Source organism: Dermacentor albipictus, chromosome 9 (assembly GCF_038994185.2).
Source record: "Dermacentor albipictus isolate Rhodes 1998 colony chromosome 9, USDA_Dalb.pri_finalv2, whole genome shotgun sequence".
NCBI classification, from domain to species: domain Eukaryota; kingdom Metazoa; phylum Arthropoda; class Arachnida; order Ixodida; family Ixodidae; genus Dermacentor; species Dermacentor albipictus.
The window spans coordinates 33,412,687-33,434,700 of NC_091829.1; the positions used below are offsets into that span (position 1 = coordinate 33,412,687).

The following is a 22,014-nucleotide window of genomic DNA, read 5'->3' on the forward strand; positions in this document are numbered from 1 at the left end:
GTCCCCCCCCCCCCCCCCATTCAGATGCAGTCTGATTTTCACAAGAGTAATGAAATGGCTCTGGTTCTGCCATTCTGCTAAAGTCAAGTGGGTGGGTGTTTTTCCATTTTTCATGAGACACCTTCAATCTTGCAAATGAACTCAATAAGTTAAGCCTTGATACAATGAACATGAATATTATGAATTATCAGATACAATGAAGTAAATCTAAATTATGGTTAGCCATATTTCATTTCGATGAGCATTCTGATGCTAAAAATGTGGCATCCAATGCGGTATCGGTTACGGTGAAGCAAATTTTTGGTTTGGACGAGGCTCAAGAACGCTGCATGAATCAGCAACAAGAAGCCAGAACTTGTGCAACAAGTTGCTGTAAGTACGCTTCTGACCATATTAGGTCTTTATACACAAAATTTACATGCTTTGATAACTGGCACTATTGATGAAAAACACACAGAGCCCTCATCAGGCAGGAGCTTGGCTAGACTGTGCTTGGTTTGTGCAATCCTGTTGCACGAATTGAAATCCAGACTTGTTGGCGTCAATTTTTGTTCATTCGTTAGTAACCAATGTCGACCATAATGAATAAAGCTCCACCCTGAATATTATATTGAGGTTCGATTGTACGTGCAACGTGCATAGTACATCGAGAAGTGCTTTAGAGCTCGCGTGAAAGGGGTGTCCTTATTGCATAAGCAGGCAAGTCACATTCAAACATTTTGCCTGCACTTCAGGATGTCAACTGCAGCCCACATAAGTGCCTTCTTTCAGCCTATAATGCATCTGGAAGCAAATGAGCAAGATTCTGCCCAATTTTACATCATAGTTCGTCCATATGATGGTTCTTAATACCACGGTTCTGCAACACAGTGTCTTGGACAGAACGGCCAGGTGGCGGAGCTAACATTGGACGCTCCCCCTCCTCTCTAGACAGTTTTGGCATCTCACGGCGCCCAGACGAGCGGCGTTGGCTGATGATGTTGTACGCAAACTCTCTCTCCCTTTCACGGTACTTGGGGTCAAAGGTGTACCACGTGGCGAGCGCGCAACGCCGCCCATCTTCCACCGGAAGCACGCCATGAAGATTCTCCGCACCCGCTGAGAAGGCCACGGCCCGCCCGCACTTTGGTTTCACAGAGGCCTGCACACACATGGCGGCATAGTGAGATGAACCAGAGGAACCAAAGAGCTCACGCAAGTAACATCATTACGAAAAGAAGCCAACAGGCATTACAACCAAGAAACGCATATAAAGAATGCTCTTGAGATGGAAACTGGAACTTTAGGTCGTGGAACTTGTACATAAACATTATCTGCACTGCCGCTTTCCGGAAACAGTGCCTTCTACGCCACAAACTCAAGACTGCCCCACCAAATGTTAAACTACTCTCTTACTTTTCCTTAATTAGGCCGAAACCTGAGTACGCTTCTATGGTTTGGGACCCTCACACAAAAATTAACATAAAGAACCTAGCTAGAATTCAAAGAAAAGCCGTACGATTTATTTGCAGTAAATTTAAAGGCTACTGTCTCCCCCACTGCATTATTAACTGCAAACGGCATTGAACTATTACAAATTCGAAGAAAGAAAAGTCAACTAGAGTTTCTTTCAAACTTAAGTAATCATAGGCTAGCCTTACACACCACAAAATATGTATCCCCTTTGATATGCGGACCCACTTGACACCACTACCCTCATTCTCTAGCATCTATTTTCGCAAGGACCGACGCTTTTTTGGTACTCTTTCTTTTCCCACAAACAATAGCCTGAAGCATATCCCCAGTGCCCGTGACCTGCATACCATTTGTGTAAATAATGTTGTTATCTTGTGAATATAATTATAGTTGTATTATAACCAAGTTGTTTAAATCTTTCTTAATCGTCTAACTTATGACCAAAGAATTTGTGTGAAAAACGTGTTATACACTTGTTTCATCCTGTTCTTCTGTGTAAATAATTTTGTGCATTCTGTTCACCCTGCGTGGACTTCTTGTCCACAGTATTTTATAAGTAAATAAAATAATATATATATATATATATATATATATATATACATATATATATATATATATATATATATATATATAAGTTCTCAGTCAACTTTAGCAGGGTTAGATTTGCAATTATTGTCGTATTCATAATAAAAGGAAAGGAAATAAAAGAGGAAGAACACAAAATTCTACTTCTCCACTTATCTGGATACTTATCTACACAGACAGCTTACCTGACCTTGGAAGTGTCAGCTAGCACTGCTCTGATAACTGTAAGAGGACGATACATGCAGGGCAGTTCAAGACCAACACATCGAAGAATGACAAGTTCCTAGCACTTGTGCGGACAGCAAAGCTTTTGAAAGCAAGAAAATGGTGCAAGCGTGGAACAGTATTGACACCACTGCGAAAATATGGAACCAGGAATTATGTCTGATATCTCATATTTAAGTGTGAGCACTATTAGTCAGAGACTGAAAACAGATAAAACAATGACACAGCAACAACATGATGTGCATTTGAATGCGAATGAAACAGCAGTTCGGCTAAGTTTGTTGAATTTTCCTACAGAGCAACACAGCTACAGAGGCTCTAGTAGTACGTGGTAGCCACGAAGAATGCTTACCTCTATGCTGGTTTTTTGGCTGGCAAACACAAACTCCCCACCCACAAAGTCATCATTCAGGTACAAGACCGAGCTGAAATACAAGATAAAAAAGAAGTTGTCATGATATTACAGCATGAGAATTGTGCTTTAGGAATTCTGAGACAGTAAGCATAGAGGCGACAGCATAGACAACTCAAGATTGAAAGCGTTCATAATTTATATGTCTGCACAAAAGCTGACCATATTAATGCTGTTAGAGTGAAGCATGGATTGATGCTTAAGTAATGTGCAATCTTTGGGTGACGTGATCTGAAGTCCGCGAGCAGTTTCTGTAGTGGTGCCTTTTCAGAACACTTAGTACTGAATGATTTCTTCTGAAACAATAATTTTTAAATGTTCCAAACCAATTAGTAAAATTAAGAAATGCTGCAAGGCAAATCCTGTGTTTATTTTTCTTTTACCTTGGGCGCTACCAGACAAATCTGCACATATTATACTTCGCAGGTAAAATGCAAACAACTGTGATCCAACCTACAGTTTCAGTTTATTCGTCATTCAAAAAACAATGAGTAAACAACAAATAGTGCGCAGACTCCATGCATGTTCATGAACCAGCTGAACAACTCATGAGGTGTGTCCAATCATGTGGGAGCTGCTGATGATCAGTTTTAGCAGCTCATTCTGACCAATTCACTAAAAGTGTCAAGTGTCAGCTTTTAACCAACGCTTCACAGTACTGGGTCCATCGGGGACTCGGAGGGATTCGGCGTGGTGCTGATTTCATTCTGGCTCCATGCCTTTGGCGCTAGTACCGTGTTAGTTCCGACACCAAATGACAATGGTGTATTGATCTCCCGCCGTTGTTGAAACCGTAGAGTCTCATACAATAATTACTGGAGGGAACTCTGGCGCTGGTGTCTACGGGAGCTGCAATGGGAGTGGTTGATCCAGCATGGCAATTATGCGAAGTACATGGATTTGCCTAAACTTCGTCCTTCCGGCTTCAAACGGCTTCGTGACTTTGTGAACTTGTCATTTTCAACTAAGTGCTGCGTACTAAATAATACAGCAAGCATTATTAAAATTGTGCGACGGCAGGATTCGAACACAGGGCCTCTGCAGCACAGAAGCCTGATATTCAATATTCAAACCATTATGCCACAAACGCATGCGTCGACAACTGACATAAAACGCCCTTATTAAGTTACCCTGGGCAAGTCTGTGCCTTGAGAAGCTTGGCGCATTTCGATTTGGCCACCTCGACTAGCTCAACCGTTTTAATTAGTACCGTTTTTTGCATGTCTGCAGCGTCTTCTGCACTTCAGAACGTACAGTTTGCTCTGAAATTTATGGCGACAAAGCATATAAAGCATGATAAACAGAGCCACAAGAACGTCTGAATCCACAAGCATGAAGATCAGACAAGTCCATGTACTTCCCATCACTCCTAGGGTAGCTGAACGATTGCAGTGCCAGTTTCCTCAAGTATATATTGTAGGAAATTCTGCGATTGAAACATGCTTACAGTAGCCGGCAATAGACTCAGCAGTGCAGTGAAATAAATGCCCAACAGCCACTATTACTGTCCACATGACAACACTTACAACCCTTTATAACAAACACACTATGGTAGTCGAAATAACTCGGAAAATCATGCAGATTTCGCACACTGTGGGAATTAATGCAAGAGAAGTTATAGAGAGCCAGCAAGGCGAAGTCGTGCATTTCAGTAAGACGCGTGCAGAGGACTTCAGTGTTGAATGCACCCCTTGACCGGTGACTTCTGCGTTGCTAAGGCCACGGAGGAACACAACACAGCGCCGCCACCGACCACTGCGTTCTAAACCTTCAGACGTCGGAGAGCTCTTGCGCGAGAGCATGCATATCTCAAAGAGCTAGACTGTTTCGCCACGAGAAAAGTGTGCATGCGATTGTGGTCTAGTGGTTAGAAGCATCGAGCTGCTGTGCTGGGAGACCGAGATTCGACTCCACCATCTACTAAAACGTAATTTTTCCTTCTATTTCTTGTATGCGGGATATTTCGAAAGGCATCAGCAGCTATTGCTAGCAAAAGCTGCAGGAGTTATCAAAGAAAGCTTTGCCTTTAATAAACTACGAGGCATTTCGTATATTCCGAATACTGATACAGTCAGGCTTCTGTAATCAGTTTATGCCAATTATTCGTTATACACACATTCATTATTAAAACAAGAACGAAACATTATTTCAAGGAACCGTGCAATATTACACGGGAAAGAAGTGTGACAACTATCAGAGTTTCATCTTAAATTTACACTAACACACCCACTCCCCTCATTTTAGTGAGTAAAGAGACAGATGGCACAAAATGTGAACAGACTCTGGATACATTACAAACCGACATAAGAGCTCTTATCGGATCAGTCAGATAATACTGGCAGGTATGAAATAGTCTAACACTACGTCTACAGCTTGTTGTGACTAAGCTAGGTCTATTGCTTTCTTCGAAGAAACGTAGCTCTGCTCCTCTCACCAAATTACTAATATAGCTTATACATGGGTAAAGGATAAGATAAAAATGGACTGGTCGAACAAGGTTTTTTTTTTCGTTAAAAAAAATTTTGTTTCACAGAACACAAATAACTATGTATTATATGACTTTGTATGGTTACATGCATTGAGAGAATCAATGATTGATCAATCAATTTTCATATATTAATGTAAAACCTAGGTAAACATAGTGGTAACCTCTGGATTAATTTTGACCACCTAGGGTGATTTATTGTGCACGTGAATCCAAGTGAATGAGCAATCCAAGTGCATGAGCCTCAGTAAGAATGAAACCACCATATGGAATGGAATCATCAAAAGAATGAAACCGTGAAACCTCCTGCTTAGCAGCTAAACACCGCAACTTCAAGTCACTATTGTGGGTGTGCCAATGTGTTCGGCTCTGTGCGTTCTTTTGCCGAGGATATGACTAAAGTGCCCACTGCTTCCATTCAAAGGATTTCAGCGTGCATCACAATGCTGTACCTGAAGTCTCTCCAGATGTAAGCTGGCAGCTGTTTAATGCACTTCCCACTTTCCTGGAGGATACAGTTGTCCGCATGAATCGAGTGGCTCATATCACTTTCGGGTCTCCTGGAAGCACCTGCAGACACGAAACGTGGGTGACACAGAAGAATCAAAGCTCAGCTCCAGAAAGTCCATTATTTGTTTTTGTTTGTTTTTTTCCAATTCAGTATGTCATCCGGTGTCCCTCCAGTAAAAAAATATAGGTGGAAGAGCCCACCTATATTCGTGATATAAGTGGTCTATTTCACCTACTTGTCGTGGTGGCTTTAGCATTGTGTTGCTAAGACCGGCCGCAGCAGCCGCATATAGGTGGGGACGAAATGCGAAAATGCCTGTGTGCCGTGCGTTCGGTGCACATTAAAGGATTTCGGGGGGTCAAAATTGATCCCAAGTCTCCCACTACAGTGTGCCTCTTAATGCGGTTTTGGCACGCAAAATTCCAGAGTTGTCTTTTTTTAAAATTCTTTTCTACCTATATTTTGATGCACCTGAGAGAAGACTTAGGAAGTGAAGCATTATGGCACATCAGTGTCCCACTGTTTGCAACGGTAAGCTTTGCTCATCTGTGAAGCACATGTGAAGTGGATTGTCTAGTTAACTCACCCCACATTCAAGGAGCTGCATAACATATTCTTACTAAAAAAAATCTAACTTATGCCATGGAGTTTAACAACCCAAGAGAGGTAGAAAGGGAGATGAAAGAAAGGAAAGGGCAGAGGGGTTAGCCAGACGAAAACTCTGGTTTGCTACCCTGCTCTTTACAGTAAGGGAGGGGACTGGTAGGAAGATAAGAAGGGAATAGAGAGAGAAAGCGCATGGACACAATCACTGCTGTTCACAGCACAGGATAACAGTTAACACTTGTCAGTGCTAGAGTCATTTGTGCAGGTTTGTTATTGGTAAGAACTGCGACAGTGCATTCATAGCCTTCTGCTGTGGAGGGGGGGGTTACGAAAAATACATAGGTAACAGTCGACTGGGGGAAGGGAGGGAAAGATTAATATAAGAAGAGAACATCCATTGTGGATATTGCTGACATAGTAACAGTTCTGTGTTCTCTATCACAGATGGCCACTCAGTCCAGATCACACACAGACAGTCACTCAGACCAGAAGCCTTCAGAAATCGCAGCAGTGCTTTTGTGGCCTCTGTAGCTGCAATATGTGAGGCCATGGTCCTAAGATTTTCTTCAAGGTGAACTTCTGTCCAACTCATCTAGAGCTGTGCAGAGGTCGTGTCTTTCATTTTCAAAGAATGGGCAGTAGCACAGGAGATATCTTATAGTCTCCTTGACACTGAAAGCATTTCACTCCGCACTATCAGTCATTCCAATAAAAAATTTATATGCATTAATGAGTGCAGCGCCCGGGTGTAAGCGGCACAGTGCTGTTTCCTCCCTTCATGGAAGTCCAGTTAAGAGGCACAGTTGTATAGATGCACCAAGAAGACGCAGCCGACCGTGAGTGAATTCAATTCAGGTGTGTGCCATTTCTCCTATATAATTTGGTGCGTTAGCTTGCTTAGGTGCTGGGCTGTGTCCATCCTCGACAAAGGCAGATAAACAATGCTCCTTCGTCTGCTTTCCTAGCAGCTTTGTTGGCGCGCTCGTTGCCACAGATACCTGAGCCGGCAACCACTGAAACACAACGTTGCATCCTTTCTGAACACATGATGGTGTGTTTCTTGTATCTACGACACTAGTTGTTCACAGGACCCGCAATGAAGAGCCAACAAAAGAAATCGTAGGGCCACCTTTGAGTGGCAGAATATTGCCCACTGATTAGGTGGTTGGTGGTTAATGTAATCAACGGCACCTCAGAAGGCAAGAAATTCTAAACCGGTTGATGCTTTATATATGGTATATATATATGAACTCGATCAAAGTATAAAGTGCTGCTGATAACCCAATCGGGGTCATCTGCGCCTCTCCGCACATGTGTTGATGGTCCCTCCTTCCTTCTTTCTCTCTTTTCTGTCCTCTATATATTTCCGAGCTGGAAGTAAAGCGTAGTCTTTATGCTCTGCAAATCAGCCTGGTTTTCACTGCATAGCTCCTGGCCTTTGGCGGGTAGAACTTAACACAAAGTATGTAAACAATCCAGAATAGCTTGTGTGAAGAAGAAGAAGACGCGTCTCGCGACACAGCCGCATCACCAAAGCGCGGCTCGACTCGGTTCACACTGTTGATTGCTGGCGTCTTTTTGGACAGTGCTTCGGGCTGTCTCGCCGTTCCCAGTCACTGTGCCTTTGCGTAAGGAGCCGCAAATGAACCTTTTCCTAATTGCTGGAGGTGCTGGGACTCAAATCCTGTCGCTTGAACCCTGGAGCTGCGATCAAGAGCGCTACTGCCCGCCATGACTGACAGCTCATTCCAAACGCACCGACACCACAGTCCGTCACCTGCACTGGCGTTCCACGCAACAGGACTCCAAGATCTTCACCGGTGCAGACGACGAAGAAGTGGAAGACTGGTTTGCGTCATATGAACGGGTGAGCGCGCACAACAAGTGGAAGACTGGTTTGCGTCATATGAACGGGTGAGCGCGCACAACAAGTGGGATAATGGAGCGAAGTTAACCCACGTCCTCTTTTATCTGGCTGGTGTTGCTCAACTCTGGTTTCACAACCACGAAAGTGACATACCCACATGGTCAGTCTTCAAGACAACCTTTACGGAAGTGTTCGGCCGACCCGCTGTTCGCAAGCGGCGCGCTGAACAACGCTTGTGTGCCCGAGCACACAAGACAGCAGAAACGTTCACGAGCTACGTTGAAGACGTTGTGGACCTTTGTAACGAGTCAATGCCGCCCTGCCCGAAGCTGAGCGAATTCACCATATAGTGAAAGGCATTGATGACGGCGCATTCCAGATGCTCCTAGCCAGGAATCCCCGCACTGTGTCCGAAGTCGTCAGCCTATGCCAAAGTTATGACGAGTTGAGGAAGCAATGCGCTTTGACTCAGAGTGCTCCGGGAAGCGACGACTCGTTGGCGAGCCTTGACAGCATGTACGACCCATCCTCATTCATTAAGCGGGTCGAGGACTTCATGCATGAGGAAGTTGCCCACCAACTTTCTTTAGACCTCTTCACTCAGGAGCCCACCAAACACGCTCCGTGCCCTCATTTCCATAGAGGTCACTCAAGTTGTCCCTTACGCACACCATCAGCCGCCTGCAGCCGCGAATCTCAACTCTGCGCTGGTAGTGCAGCCTGTCGCCATGCCTTTCACCTATGCACGGCCAGTCCTGCCTGTGGCCGTGCCTCTTATGTACGCGCAGGCATTACGCAGGCCTCCACCGGCATCTTTCGCGACCCAGTCCCAACCGGCGTCATCGGATGCCCATGCTGCATCTTGGACCGCACCGAGAGATGTTCCTTGGAGGACACCTGACAATCGTCTTATCTGTTATTCTTGATGCACTCCCAGACACGTCGCCCGATATTGCCGCCGTCACCCTCAAGCGTTCTGCGACGCCTTTCAGCCCTTCCAGTATGGCAGCCAGCCCTTTCGCCAATACGCCGCTCCTTCCCTCCTACCGTATGCTCGTGCTGACCTCCCAGAATATCCGTTGTGTCGCTCGCCATGCCCTCGCCGACGCTCGCTCTCCCCAATGCATTGGCGACCCACACCACCTGACCAGGAAAACTGAACATCGCAGTTCAAGAGGCAAGAACTGCGCCCCATTCAAACTAAGTCCTTGCGCCTGTCCTGCTAATGTGGTCAAAATTTGTGTAGAAGGTGTTCCTGCATTCGCTCGTGTGGTTACCGGCGCGGCCATTTCTGTGATAGTTGCCAAACTGTGCCGTTCACTGCGCAAGGTGACCACGCCGCTTTCTGGACTGTCACTTTGTATGACAAGCACACAGCATGTCCCTCCGCACGCAGCCTGTACTATATGTATGCTTATTCACGGCATTGTTTACATCGCCGAGTGTATTGTTCTTCCCGCCTGCTCGCATGACGTCATCCTCGGATGGGACTTCTTATCCCGTCATAAAGCCGTGATCGACTGTGCATGCGCCGAAGTTGAATTTTCCCCTCTGTGTGACGAACCAGTGCACGAAGATCGTAGCCGTCTCTTGCGATGCCATCATTGATGCAACGATCCTCTTCACACCGTCCGACGTCTTCATGAGCCGTAAATCTCTCCCACCACCCTTCACAACGCTTGACATCGCCAGAAGCTGCAGCAATAAATACTTCTGCAATCCCCTCTGTGCGCCTATTACGTTGCTCATTGGTGAATGCCTTGGCTTCATGGAACCGAAAAGCGTCGTGTCATTACAACCCAAGTCGAAGATATGCTGCGCTGTGACATTACTCAACCTTCGCACAGTCCCTGGGCATCTCCTGTCGTTCTAGTCACTGACCTGCCAAGGTAGGCAGGTCAGTTTTCTTTCTTATTCCTAAGGCAGAAAGGTGCACTTCAAGTTGTCATAAACACCACAAGGCTTATGGTGAACGTGCCAAGTGTGTGAAGCCCGACGATAGGGAAGCACGATGAGTCTTGACTCTGCTGCAAAGACTTGTGAAGACAGTATGCTAAAATGTTTGTTCCGACGGTGATTTGTCAACCCAAAGCAACCCACCTGGGTTATGAGGGATGCCGTCGTAAGGGGTGGGGCGCCAAATTAGAATGAATTTCAACCTCGTGGGGTTCTTTATCTTGCATTTAATACTAGGTACACAAGTGCTTTTGCATGCAGCCACCATGGCTGGGAATTCAGCCCTTTACTTCACACTCGACGAGGGTGGCATTGTGGTCTGTTGGTTGGTGATGTTAACTTCGGATGAAATATAGCTCTACGTGGGGAACATGGACCCGAGAAGGAACAACAGACACACGGTGCTCACTTTCACTGCATGGCTGGGACGTAAGTACAGCAGATGCCAAAGTCCAGGTGTAAGCACAGCTGATACTACTAGGGTTTATTGGCCCAGAACAACAGAAAGCTGAGCTAGTTGTTAAGGATTCATTATGCAAAAAAGAAGTGAGGAGTGCAGACAGGACACAAGACTAGAGAAGTGGACAACACGAATGCCCATTGCCTGCTCCTAAACTAGTATACTATGTGATGCCTGCGGTCAACAGGATGGTCCACATCCGCCATCTCGGCAATGAGCGGCACTGGTTTAGGCTCCCAGACCTAACCTTGCACATGTGCACAAGTGCCCCGCAACTCCTCTGTAGGGTAGCAAACCATGCAGTTGACCTCCCTGCCTCTTCTCTCTCCCTATGCAAATACCAAAGAACATGGCTGGGAGGATGACCACAGAGGTAGCTGAATTGGTAAAGTCCCGCGTACGTAGTGTGAAAGATGTCAGTTTGGCTCCCACCTGTTTTAAGCTTTCATTGTGTACTCTCGCGGGTTTTCACGTAGCGGCCTGGCTGCTGTTGGATGCATTACTATTGCAGCAAGTAAATTTGTCGAAATATGCGTGAAGCTTATATGAAATCATCTGTGAAGTGGCTTACACGACCCTTACAAGCTGACCTAGTGTGCCGATAATAATTATAATATTTATTATATTACCTTCCTACATTAAATTAGTTAAATTACAGGGCTTTACATGCCAAAACCACAATATGATTATGAGGCGCACCGTAATGGGGGACTCCAGAAATTTAAACCACCTGGGGTCCTTTAACGTGCACCTAAATCTAAGTAGAGGGGTGTTTTCACATTTTGCACCCACCGAAGTGCGGTCGCCATGGCCCGGATGCGATCCCGCGACCTCGTGTTTAGCAGCCCAACACCACAGCCACTAAGCAACCGTGGCGGGTAACTTCCTATATCATCATCATCATCATCATCATCATCATCATCATCATCATCAGCCTGGTTACGCCTACTGCAGGGCAAAGGCCTCTCCCATATTTCTCCAACAACCCCGGCCATGTACTAATTGTGGCCATGCCGTCCCTGCAAATTTCTTAATCTCATCCGCCCATCTAACTTTCTGCCGCCCCTTACCACGCTTCCCTTCCCTTGGAATCCAGTCTGTAACCCTTAATGACCATCGGTTATCTTCCCTCCTCATTACATGTCCTGAAGTTAGGAGGCCAAAAGAAGCATATACAGTGCTAAAAAGCGGGCACGTCCTGTGCTACCGGGGCTTAGCAGAGAGAAGGGAACTAGGCGTCGGATTCCTGATTAATAAGAATATAGCTGGTAACATACAGGAATTCTATAGCATTAACGAGAGGGTGGCAGGTCTTGTTGTGAAACTTAATAAGAGGTACAAAATGAAGATTGTACAGGTCTACGCCCCTACATCCAGTCATGATGACCAGGAAGTCGAAAGCTTCTATGAAGACGTGGAATCGGCGATGGGTAGAGTGAAAACTAAATACACTATACTAATGGGTGACTTTAATGCCAAGGTAGGCAAAAAGCAGGCTGGAGACAAGGCAGTGGGGGAATATGGCATAGGCACTAGGAATATCAGGGGGGAGTTATTAGTAGAGTTTGCGGAACAGAATAATATGAGGATAATGAATACCTTCTTCCGCAAGCGGGATAGCCGAAAGTGGACGTGGAGGGGCCCGAACGGCGAGACTAGAAATGAAATAGACTTCATACTCTGCGCTAACCCTGGCATCATACAAGATGTGGACGTGCTCGGCAAGGTGCGCTGCAGTGACCACAGGATGGTAAGAACTCGAATTAGCCTAGACCTGAGAAGGGAACGGAAGAAACTGGTACATAAGAAGCCGATCAATGAGTTAGTGGTAAGAGGGAAAATAGAGGAATTCCAGATCAAGCTTCAGAACAGGTATTCGGCTTTAACTCAGGAAGAGGACCTTAGTGTTGAAGCAATGAACAACAAAACTTCCTATATAAAACCCGATCATATAACATAGAACCACAGGCACCTCTAAAGCATGTTGATCTGTTGATGGAATGATGAATTATGTATATTCAACGGAGTCCTAGATGTAATTTATTTTCTCCGATTTAGCCACTCAGTATTGTATGCTGGGGATGTGCTCATTCTTGGCCAATCCTCCAGATTGGCTATGTCCCACTGTGACACAAGAGGTAAAGAAACCATAAATGTTGCTTTATATGAGTCGTACATTTTTCTGTGCATACAGCTGTAATTACTATTCTTCCCTCACAGCATTTCATACATCACCTTTGTAACTGTTACATCACTGCGTATTCGTTTCACACTGTGCATCTGCCTGAATTGGACTTTGCATTTCGACATAGCTTATCAGCAATACTGTGCATGAAAGAAAAAAAAAAATTACATGACAATAAAGTTGTGACTTTTGTTGTGGATAAACATACACATTCCATGAGATTACTCGTTGTAAAGGATGAAGATAAACAAAATTGTACGCCTCACCGTTAGTTGTGAAGTATTTGATTGGCTGCTTTCCTAAAGCTTCGCTCCATGGAAGACTCATCTCCCTTCACCTTTCCTCTATGCTTTTTCTGGCTTCACTGTCTGTTTCTGCATTTGGTTATGTTAGATTAAACAACATGATGCATGCCTATATCTTCTTTTGTAATATGTGACACACTTCTTTTTTTTGTTGTGAATAGTACAAGCAGCGAGAAATCTCTCTAGCATTGTTGCATTGCCTGCTATGAATGAATCGGAGTATATTGTGCCACAAGCAAGTAGAAATGGTTTTAACTTCATTGTTGTAACACCCAGTTGGTATTTGTGTTGGCTTAAAACCACCCCGTAACAGCCTTGTGGCCAACACTATCGTAAATAAAAGAAATGGTGGCAGCGAAGTGAAGTAGACTTACCAGCCATGGCTGTTCTGCAGACAAGGTGGGTGTATGAAAAGTACAGATGTGAATCCAGGTTGAAGTAAGACTCAATGTAGCTCCGCACACGCTCACTGGCTCCCAGGAAAAGTTCGGCCAGTTGCTTGTCTACGCTGCCATTTCTCGTGAGCTGCACAAAGAATGTGTGTCTCAAAAGTTGCTTCAAATTGAAGCAGCTGTTTGCAGTTGGTGTCAGTACTAAGTATTGACATTATATATTATATAATGACAATGACATTATATAGTGACAATGAGTATTGACATTATATGATCACGCCCTTATAAGACCACACCCTTGCATTGATGTCATCGGCACCAGTGGAAACAAGTGACCAGATAGCACCTGTGAAGAAAACTTTGAAGCAGCTGAATGTCAGAGCCAGTAAACAGCTGCAAATATCCCTTAATTTCTTTCTCATCAGTGCTAGCTGATGAGTGCCTTGGGCACTGCAGTGCAGCACAGTAAGGGTTGAGTGCTGGGTCGGGGTGGGTGTTATTCTGTAAGTGCCCGCCTCGTGGCCATGTCCGTTCCATCTGCTGCTTATGTGCTGATTGGCTGGGAGCGCCTCTCTCCTCCTCATGCATACCCCAGCCCAGCCAATCAGAACTTCAGCAGCAGGCGAAATGGAGATGTTCACTAGGTGGACACTTGCAGAATATCTCCCTGTGCCACATTTATTTCAGTAAGGAAGGCAAGGTGAGCTGAGACGAAGGCCTCGTACGTTGCACAATTGATTGACTGACTGACTGACTGACTGACTGACTGATTGATTGATTGATTGATTGATTGATTGATTGATTGATTGATCAGTCAAGTTCAATGTCCCAAAGCAACAGAGAAGCTCTGATTGATTTATTCATTCATTCATGGGGTTTAACATATCAAAGCAATATCGGGGCTATGAGAGGTGCCATTGTTGCTAGTAGAGTCGAAGAGTGTCGTGAATGAAGTTTCCCCACTTAGGGTTCTTTAGCATGCACTTAAATCTAAAAACATGAGCGGCTTTTCACTTCACTGCCATTGAAACACCGCCACTGTGACCGGGAGTCAAATCCGTGACTAATGTTTAAAGGGGCCCTGAAACACCATTTCTTTTGTAACAGAGGAACATGATGGAATGAGTGCGGTGTCTTACAAAGAATATATAGCACAAAAATTTTTTTTAAGAAGTATCTAATAGTATGAACAAAGATACAAGGGCAGTCCCAAAAGAAGGTCTCCCATCTTTTGGGGACGTATAGAAACTGCTAACACAGTTGTTGGCCACACTGTTGTGAGTGGCACTTCCTCCACTTCCAAATAAGCATGTGCACGCTTCGCTCGGATGCTGTCTTGGCTTGGCAGCTATTAAAATGGAGCTCCTGTTGAACGCTACCGCCAACTGCAAAGTTCGCATAGTTTTAGATTTTTGAACGTAATAAACCAGTTGAAATTCATCACCTAGTAACAGAAGTGTATGGACAGTCTTGCATGGACGTGACGAACATTTGCAAGTGGCGTAGAGTTTACAGTCGATCGTACTGAAATTCATGACTAGGAAAGGAGCAATAGACCATCAATTTCCGACAAGACAGTCACGAACATTGAGGAAATGATGCGTGAAGATCGGAGGATCACTCAGGATGGTTTGCGCATATTGGTTCCTGAGGTTTCCCGAAGTAGAATCTACAGGATTTTAGCGGAAAAGTTGCAACATCGGAAGCTGTGTGCAAAGTGGGTGCACCGCATATGCTGGCAGAAGACCACAAACGGCAATGTGTTGATTCTTCTGCGAACTTATTTGCCGCTATCCAGATGAAAAGGACAGCTTCTTGGACTTAGATGTCACAGGTAACGAAACCTGGGCATTCCACTTTAGACTCGAGACAAAACAACAGTCGCATAAGTGGCAGCATCCCTCTTCGCCCAAGCCACGAAAATTCAAACAAACAGAGTCTGCCGGTAAAGTCATGGCAACTGTGTTTTGGCACCAGAAGGAGGTATTGTTGGTTCACTTTCTGCCTGCTGGGCCAACAATAAACACTGACAGGTAGTACTGTGACACATAAAAAAACTCAGAAGGGCAATTCAGAACCAGAGAAGAGGAATGTTGAGCAAGGGCGTAAGCATTCTCCACAACAATGCCCGCCCACACATTATCTGTCAAACCATCAATCTTCTGCAAAACTTTGGTTGGAACGTCATCACCCACCCATCGTACTGTCTGGACTTGGCACCGAGCAACTACCACGTGTTCCCTAAGTTGAAGGAACATTTGTCTGGACGGCAATTCTGCTCTGACGACGAGGTGAAAGATGAGGTTCAACACTTCCTGAATGACATAGGGGCGAGCTGGTATGACATGGGCATTGTAAAACTGCCACAGCGTCTACAAAAATGCATCAACAGAAATGGCAATTACATAGCAAAATAAAGCATTCTTTAACCTTTTTAATTATATGATTATTATAGCAAAGAAACAGCTGTTTCTATATCTAAAATATAGGAGACATTACTTTTGGGATTGCCCTCGTACAATGAGAGCATTTGTTTACCTTTCCCCATTCCCCTTCAAGTCATCGGCTTCTTTCAGATGGAGCAGTGCCAACTGCAAAGCTCTGCCTGTCACTCCTACTTCTTTTTTGTTCTTTCGATGCAGAACTTACATTAAGTTTTCAAGGCTGGTGTCTCACATATGTCTTCTAGAGCAACAAAGGAGTGTTGACAGGAAGGGTGGAACATGGTAAGAACCACTGCTTTCCCATTTCCTTGAAAATCCGGAAGAGCGTAGACGCGTGTCCCTACTGGCTGCCAATGAGACTGTATGTTCCCTCTGAAATCAGCAAGATAACACTTGGCTCGCACATTCATGGCAGCATTGTCTATACAGATAATACTTCCTTAATGTTTTCTGAAAGTGTTTTGGTGCCTCACTAAGAATGCAAAGTGGGAAATAAATGACAGAAGAGAGGCTGCCACCGTGCTTTTGTGTGCGTCTTAACACACTTTGGTGCTCTTTAGCCATACTTGGCCCTTGTGCCACATAACACTGAATTCATCATTAACACAACCATTTTTAACATCACACAGCATTCTTAACTAAGGTGACCAGACGTACCGATTTAGGTGAGACACATCCCGCTTTTACCCTCGTGGTCTCACTGTTCACTGCTTATGAGTGAGACGGAGTTTTGTCCCACTTTGGCCTCTCCGAGTTGTCCTGAAATGCCCACTCTGTTGGAGCTGAATTGGCTGTTGCCTTTCCTGGGTGTGATTGTGCCTTTTTCAGAACTACTTGAGAGGCAGGCTGCCACCATGCAGGCGGCAAAAGCCCTGCCGAAAGTGAGGCAGCAGTACCTGCGATTTTATAACGGTTCAGAAAGCAAACCGTTGACTTGTTTTCGTGCGATTGTTCAGAATGGCACTTTTGCTGATGAAAGCGCAGTTCTGTTCAATCATGCAAGGGTGAACAAACAGTTTGCTTTCCGAACCCTTATAAGATCACACACTTATAGAGCGCTTGACCAATTATGGCCTGTTTGTTTTCTTGATCCAGATACAATGCACTTCTCAATAGGTTGGCTAACAAGCCGCAGCCAAGCCAAAGCACATTGACCATGCCATCCTGCTTGTCATGTATGCGGTATTCGAAGCATGTGGAATAATGCTGAAACACAAGTTAAAATTTACTGAAAAGTTTGGAAAAGGGTTACCCTTTACATTAGTAAAACTTGGAATGAATGTCTAATCTCGTTTCTATCTCCACCCCCGCACCCACCTTCACACCCTCAACCATCGCCCTGCTTTGGCGTCCAAGGGATCCGGTCACATTATTTTTGACACATGTATGAACTAGTCCAAAGAACAAGCACATCTAAGATGTACCAACTAGCTTCCCAAGCTACATCACTTACGCGCTACCAACTAAGGTAAACAGATACAATAAGGATAAATTAATCCGCTCACTGTGGCAACATGTTTTGGTTTTGCAGCAGCTGCGCACCAAGACCCATCGCACATATTATATCATCATGCGGTCGCATGTGACATCCCTCTGGGGTGTCGTGATGCACCTTTGCATTTTTCTTGAGCTCCACAGAAATGGTGCCTACACCACACTTGCAATCGGAACCAAGCACAAACAAATTTTTCACCTGTGTCAATTTATAATTTTTTTCACAAAGATGTCGCTTCCACACTGCAAAAAAGACCTTCGTCATTACAGCAGTATGGTGCATGTAACTGTTGCGGCCCATCGTCGGGGACCCACACTACAGAGACTGCGTTAATTGACAACTCAAAAAGCTAGAACATTATTAAATCACATGAGCTTTGTGCAAAATCCGCAAAGCAGAGGCAAACTCGTGTTACAGCAGTTGAGCTTAGACCTTAGTGACAAACTTACAAGTGCAATCCGGCCAGCAGTGATCCCTTCGAATGTCTCGAATTTGCTATGAGGAGACTGTTTACCATCGTAGCCATCTCCAGTAAGAGCAGCAATCTGGAGAGAAAAAATGACAATGTCACGAGGCAACAAACAGCTTCACAGATTTTAGTCCTGAATCTACTGGAAAAGCTCTAAATAGTAACTACAAAAGTGCAACATTGATGATACTTCATCACAATGATTTTCGCTGACATAGTTGTAGAATGCTGTCCCAACTGCATGGCCGTCACCAAACAAAAATAAGTTACATGCATTATGTGTTCACTGGTATAAACTCCCACTGATTTCTTAATTACAAGCATGAGAAAAAGACAAAAAGGTAAAAAGCATATAACAGCACACATCAATGTTGAAATTTCGAAGAAAGCAACTCGCCACAATTGTTGGCATTAAGCGAAGCTCCAGAAACAACTCTGCTTTCTGTCTTTAGTCACAACCACTTCCACTGCTGTAAATGTGTTGAAGAATGGCTTGGGTTCATCACAGTGCATTTACAATCAAGCCTATACATCATGAACACGGCCGATATAACAAGTTATCACATAGACCAAAACAAATATGAAATGTGTACAGTCAAATAAGCATGTAATGAATATATGCTTATAATGAAAATGAGGCATAACAAAGGCATTTTGTTGTCGGATACAATATTAATATAACGATATTCAAATGTATATGTAATGTTTGCTATCAGTTGCAGCTTCACAGCAACCATGTTTCACCTGCAGATGCAGCTTAAGCTGGAACACGCTGCCATGAAGCTGCACTTAATATTTTAGTATAAATGGCATCTCACTTTGTACTTGAAGTTTATTGAACCTCTGGTGCAGGTTATAGTTGTAAAAGTCGCACACTTTTTTCAATACACACTACTGCACTTTGGATCACAAAGCAATTTCCAGAAGGCGGAGCAGTCACGCATAATAATGGCAATCAAAATTCTAGGGGCACTTAGTTATCCCTACGTGGATGAATGCGAAAGCATTGCGACCACTGCACAATGCTTAGACATTATGCCACAACGCAAGGTCATGGATTCAACTCCCAACAATGGTTGTGGGTTCGAGTTCCTTAATTAACTCTACTTTAATTCACTGTAGCTTAATTAACTTTGCTTTAATTAACATCACAGGCTGTGGGTCCAACTCCCATCAATGGTTGTGAGTTAGACTCCCATTAAAGATCATGGGTAGAAGTACCTTAATTAAATATATCTTAATTAACTGTACCTTAATTACTTTCACCTTTATTAACACCAAAGGTCGTTGGTTCGACTCTCACCAAAGGTCAAGGGTTCATAGCATTAATTAACACCAGAGGTCATGGGTTTGGCTCCAACTAATGGTCGAGGGTTCATAGCCTTTTTGTGCCATCATGTGATCATGCCACCAACGCCGTATTTTCCACCTTATGACCCATTTAATGCTTTCATATTAGTAACCATGCGTAATAAAAAAGCTACAGAAATGTCAATAAGTAGAATTAAAATTAAATTATGGGGTTTTACGTGCCAAAACCACTTCCTGATTATGAGGCACGCCGTAGTGGAGGACTTCGGAAATTTTGACCACCTGGGGATCTTTAATGTGTGCCTAAATCAAAGTACACGGGTGTTTTTGCATTTCGCCCCCATCAAAACGTGGCTGGGATCCGATCCCGTGATCTTGTGCTCAGCAGCCCAACACCATAGCCACTGAGCAACCACAGCGGGTATCATGACTCGAATAAAAAAGAAATAAGGAACATTATTACACATATTCACTTCACTTATGCTGCTGCTAAGCTTACGTCAGCTAGTGAGAGCAAGGCCGAACATTCGTCTCCAGTCAAGAATCCTTCAGCCACAACACGAGTTCCGTTGAGAGCTTTCTCGTCTTCAACGACACTGATACTGCTTGAGTTGAAGGATGCATCTTTTGAGTGACTTTCTCTTACTTCAGGGGCTGCCACCACCTGCAATGAACGACAAGCAAGATTTATTTAATTTCACTCAATTCCAATCAACCTGCCAGTAGCTTGCAGCACTACAGTCAAGAAAAATGCTGAAACCATTGAATTATGAAATGGCAACTCAAACCAAGAACTATAACTGACACCCAAAGCAGTGACAGCTGGCTTATTGGTGACAGAAATAACACCTCAACAACATATGACACGGCAGCAGTAACAACAGTGCATGACATCCCAACGTTGAAAACGTTGCCAACAACAGCACGGTGGCTCACACCGGGTGGGGACAAATATCTTGATGGCCACTCCTACCAAACAAACGTGCCAACAGTGCCTGTAACAGCAGCCATGGAAGCCGGAGAAGGCACGCACAACAGCTCTGGCTCTTAAACAACGAAAAAAGTTAGTAGCTATGCAACCGCGCGGTGTGCCTGCTTCTAAAAATATTTTAGGCCCAGAATTATCAGGTTTTAGAGTAATAAAGATCAATGTACACAAATTCAATTGCATTATATGAAGTACAGAAATGTGCCAAGTTCTTGGTAAAGAGTCAACGGCCCTCCAATTCCCTGTCCTCATAAAAGCATCTGCTGAAAGTAATATCAGATTGTGTTGTCTAGTGTACCCTACCACTCGTTGAATGCCAATGATGAAGCTACAGACAGGTTGTTCCAGCACACCTGGATATCGAACTACTATACTTTCTTACAACCATAAGCATCTAACATTGTCACAATTTACTTGCAACAACGCACTTAAATACTACTCAGTGTTTGCATTGGTTCATCAAGCTTCTTGTCTGAAGGCTTTTGTGCGTCATATGTGCCTTGTGCGTCATATGTGCCTTGTGCAATCATGCAAAATTTTGATCGTGACAAAACTTTTAAATACTAATCAGTGTTTGCACTGGTCTGTCAAGCTTCTTGTGCGTTGTACAACTATTAAAGCAAAATAAAAAGGCTGAAAAAGGCACTAAAGGCATTCACTGAAATCTCAAAAGTGACTATCATCACTCGCCAAGTGCATGCTAGATGGTGCCACAATAGCACGCCTCAGTAAACACAATGGCTTCACAAAGGCACACAGTATGCACAACTTGGTAACACAAGTTTGACAACATAGCTCTGAAGTGGTGATAGAGTAGCAACAGCAGGTTCATCAGTGCCACAAGGTGAAATGAAAACCTGATTTTGCTATCGCAAGTCTTATCAGTTGCAGTTTTACTTGAAGAGCCTTCGGTTTATTTCAAAGCAAAGTGGTCAAACGAAAATGTATGAACATTACAGAAAACATGCCTCCCAATTGATTTTGGCTGCCTTATCTATTTATATTAAAGATGAACAATTAAGAAGGAAACAACCAGTATCATTTCATGGTTGGAGCAGCTGCATCGCAATGCACACTCAAGAAGCAAATGTCCTGATTCTCAAATCCACTAACCATAGAGTGATGAAATTTAATGCCCCTAAAACAGCACATTGGTCATGGAGGCACAATAGTGTAGGCTCCAGGTGCGGTTAAACAGAAGGAAGGAAGGAAGGAAGGAAAACTTTATTTGGTCCTGCAAATAGTGATAATTAATCACTAAGCGGGCCGCTCCCATGTCGGGACCGGAAGGCCAAGCCTCACGGTCACATCATGAGCCTGCTGGACAGCCCAGAATTGTTCATCCAGGTCCGGGCTGCAAAGTGCAGCCTCCCACCTGGACGCATCCTTGATCGCCGAGTCTTCAATTCTTTCGCAAGACCAGAGCATGTGTTCGAGCGTGGCTAAAGCACCACAATCTAGGCAATAAGGCTCTGTATATGTCTCTGGATAAAACATGTTCAGTCTCCGTGGGCAAGGATAAGTACCAGTCTGTAGTAAGCGTAATGTAAGTGCCTGAGCCCTGTTTAGTTTAGGATGCGGAAAACTGTAAACCCTGCGATTCAGAAGGTAATACTTCGTGATTTCATTGTATGTGGAAGGGGAGTCTCTATTCTCGGGGAGTACCGCCACGCCGTTGCGCGGGGCAGAGCGGAGGGTAAGATCTCACGCTGCCTCATGAGCGGACTCATTGAGATTCGGAGGGGCTCCCTCGATCATCCCAAGGTGAGCAGGGAACCAACATAAGTAGTGTTGAGAGATCTCACATGTCTGCATAATTTTAAAAGCAACCTTAGCCACCGAGTCCTTCTCAAAGGCCCTAAC

The 22,014-nt window shown here is 44.4% G+C and overlaps 1 protein-coding gene across 1 annotated transcript in view; it reads right to left on the reverse strand.

The window, feature by feature from the left end:
* Positions 1-367: 367 nt before the first annotated feature.
* Positions 368-22,014, reverse strand: part of LOC135920555 (prolyl 3-hydroxylase 2-like) — a 32,003-nt gene continuing 10,356 nt past the window's right edge. Inside the window, exons 7-12 of the mRNA XM_065454868.2 lie at positions 19,663-19,827; positions 17,833-17,928; positions 13,427-13,577; positions 5,615-5,732; positions 2,618-2,690; positions 368-1,141 (exon numbers count right to left, since the gene is read on the reverse strand). Coding sequence (XP_065310940.2) covers positions 821-1,141; positions 2,618-2,690; positions 5,615-5,732; positions 13,427-13,577; positions 17,833-17,928; positions 19,663-19,827 — 924 coding nt within the window. The 3' untranslated portion in view covers positions 368-820. The remainder of the gene's footprint in view (positions 1,142-2,617; positions 2,691-5,614; positions 5,733-13,426; positions 13,578-17,832; positions 17,929-19,662; positions 19,828-22,014) is intronic.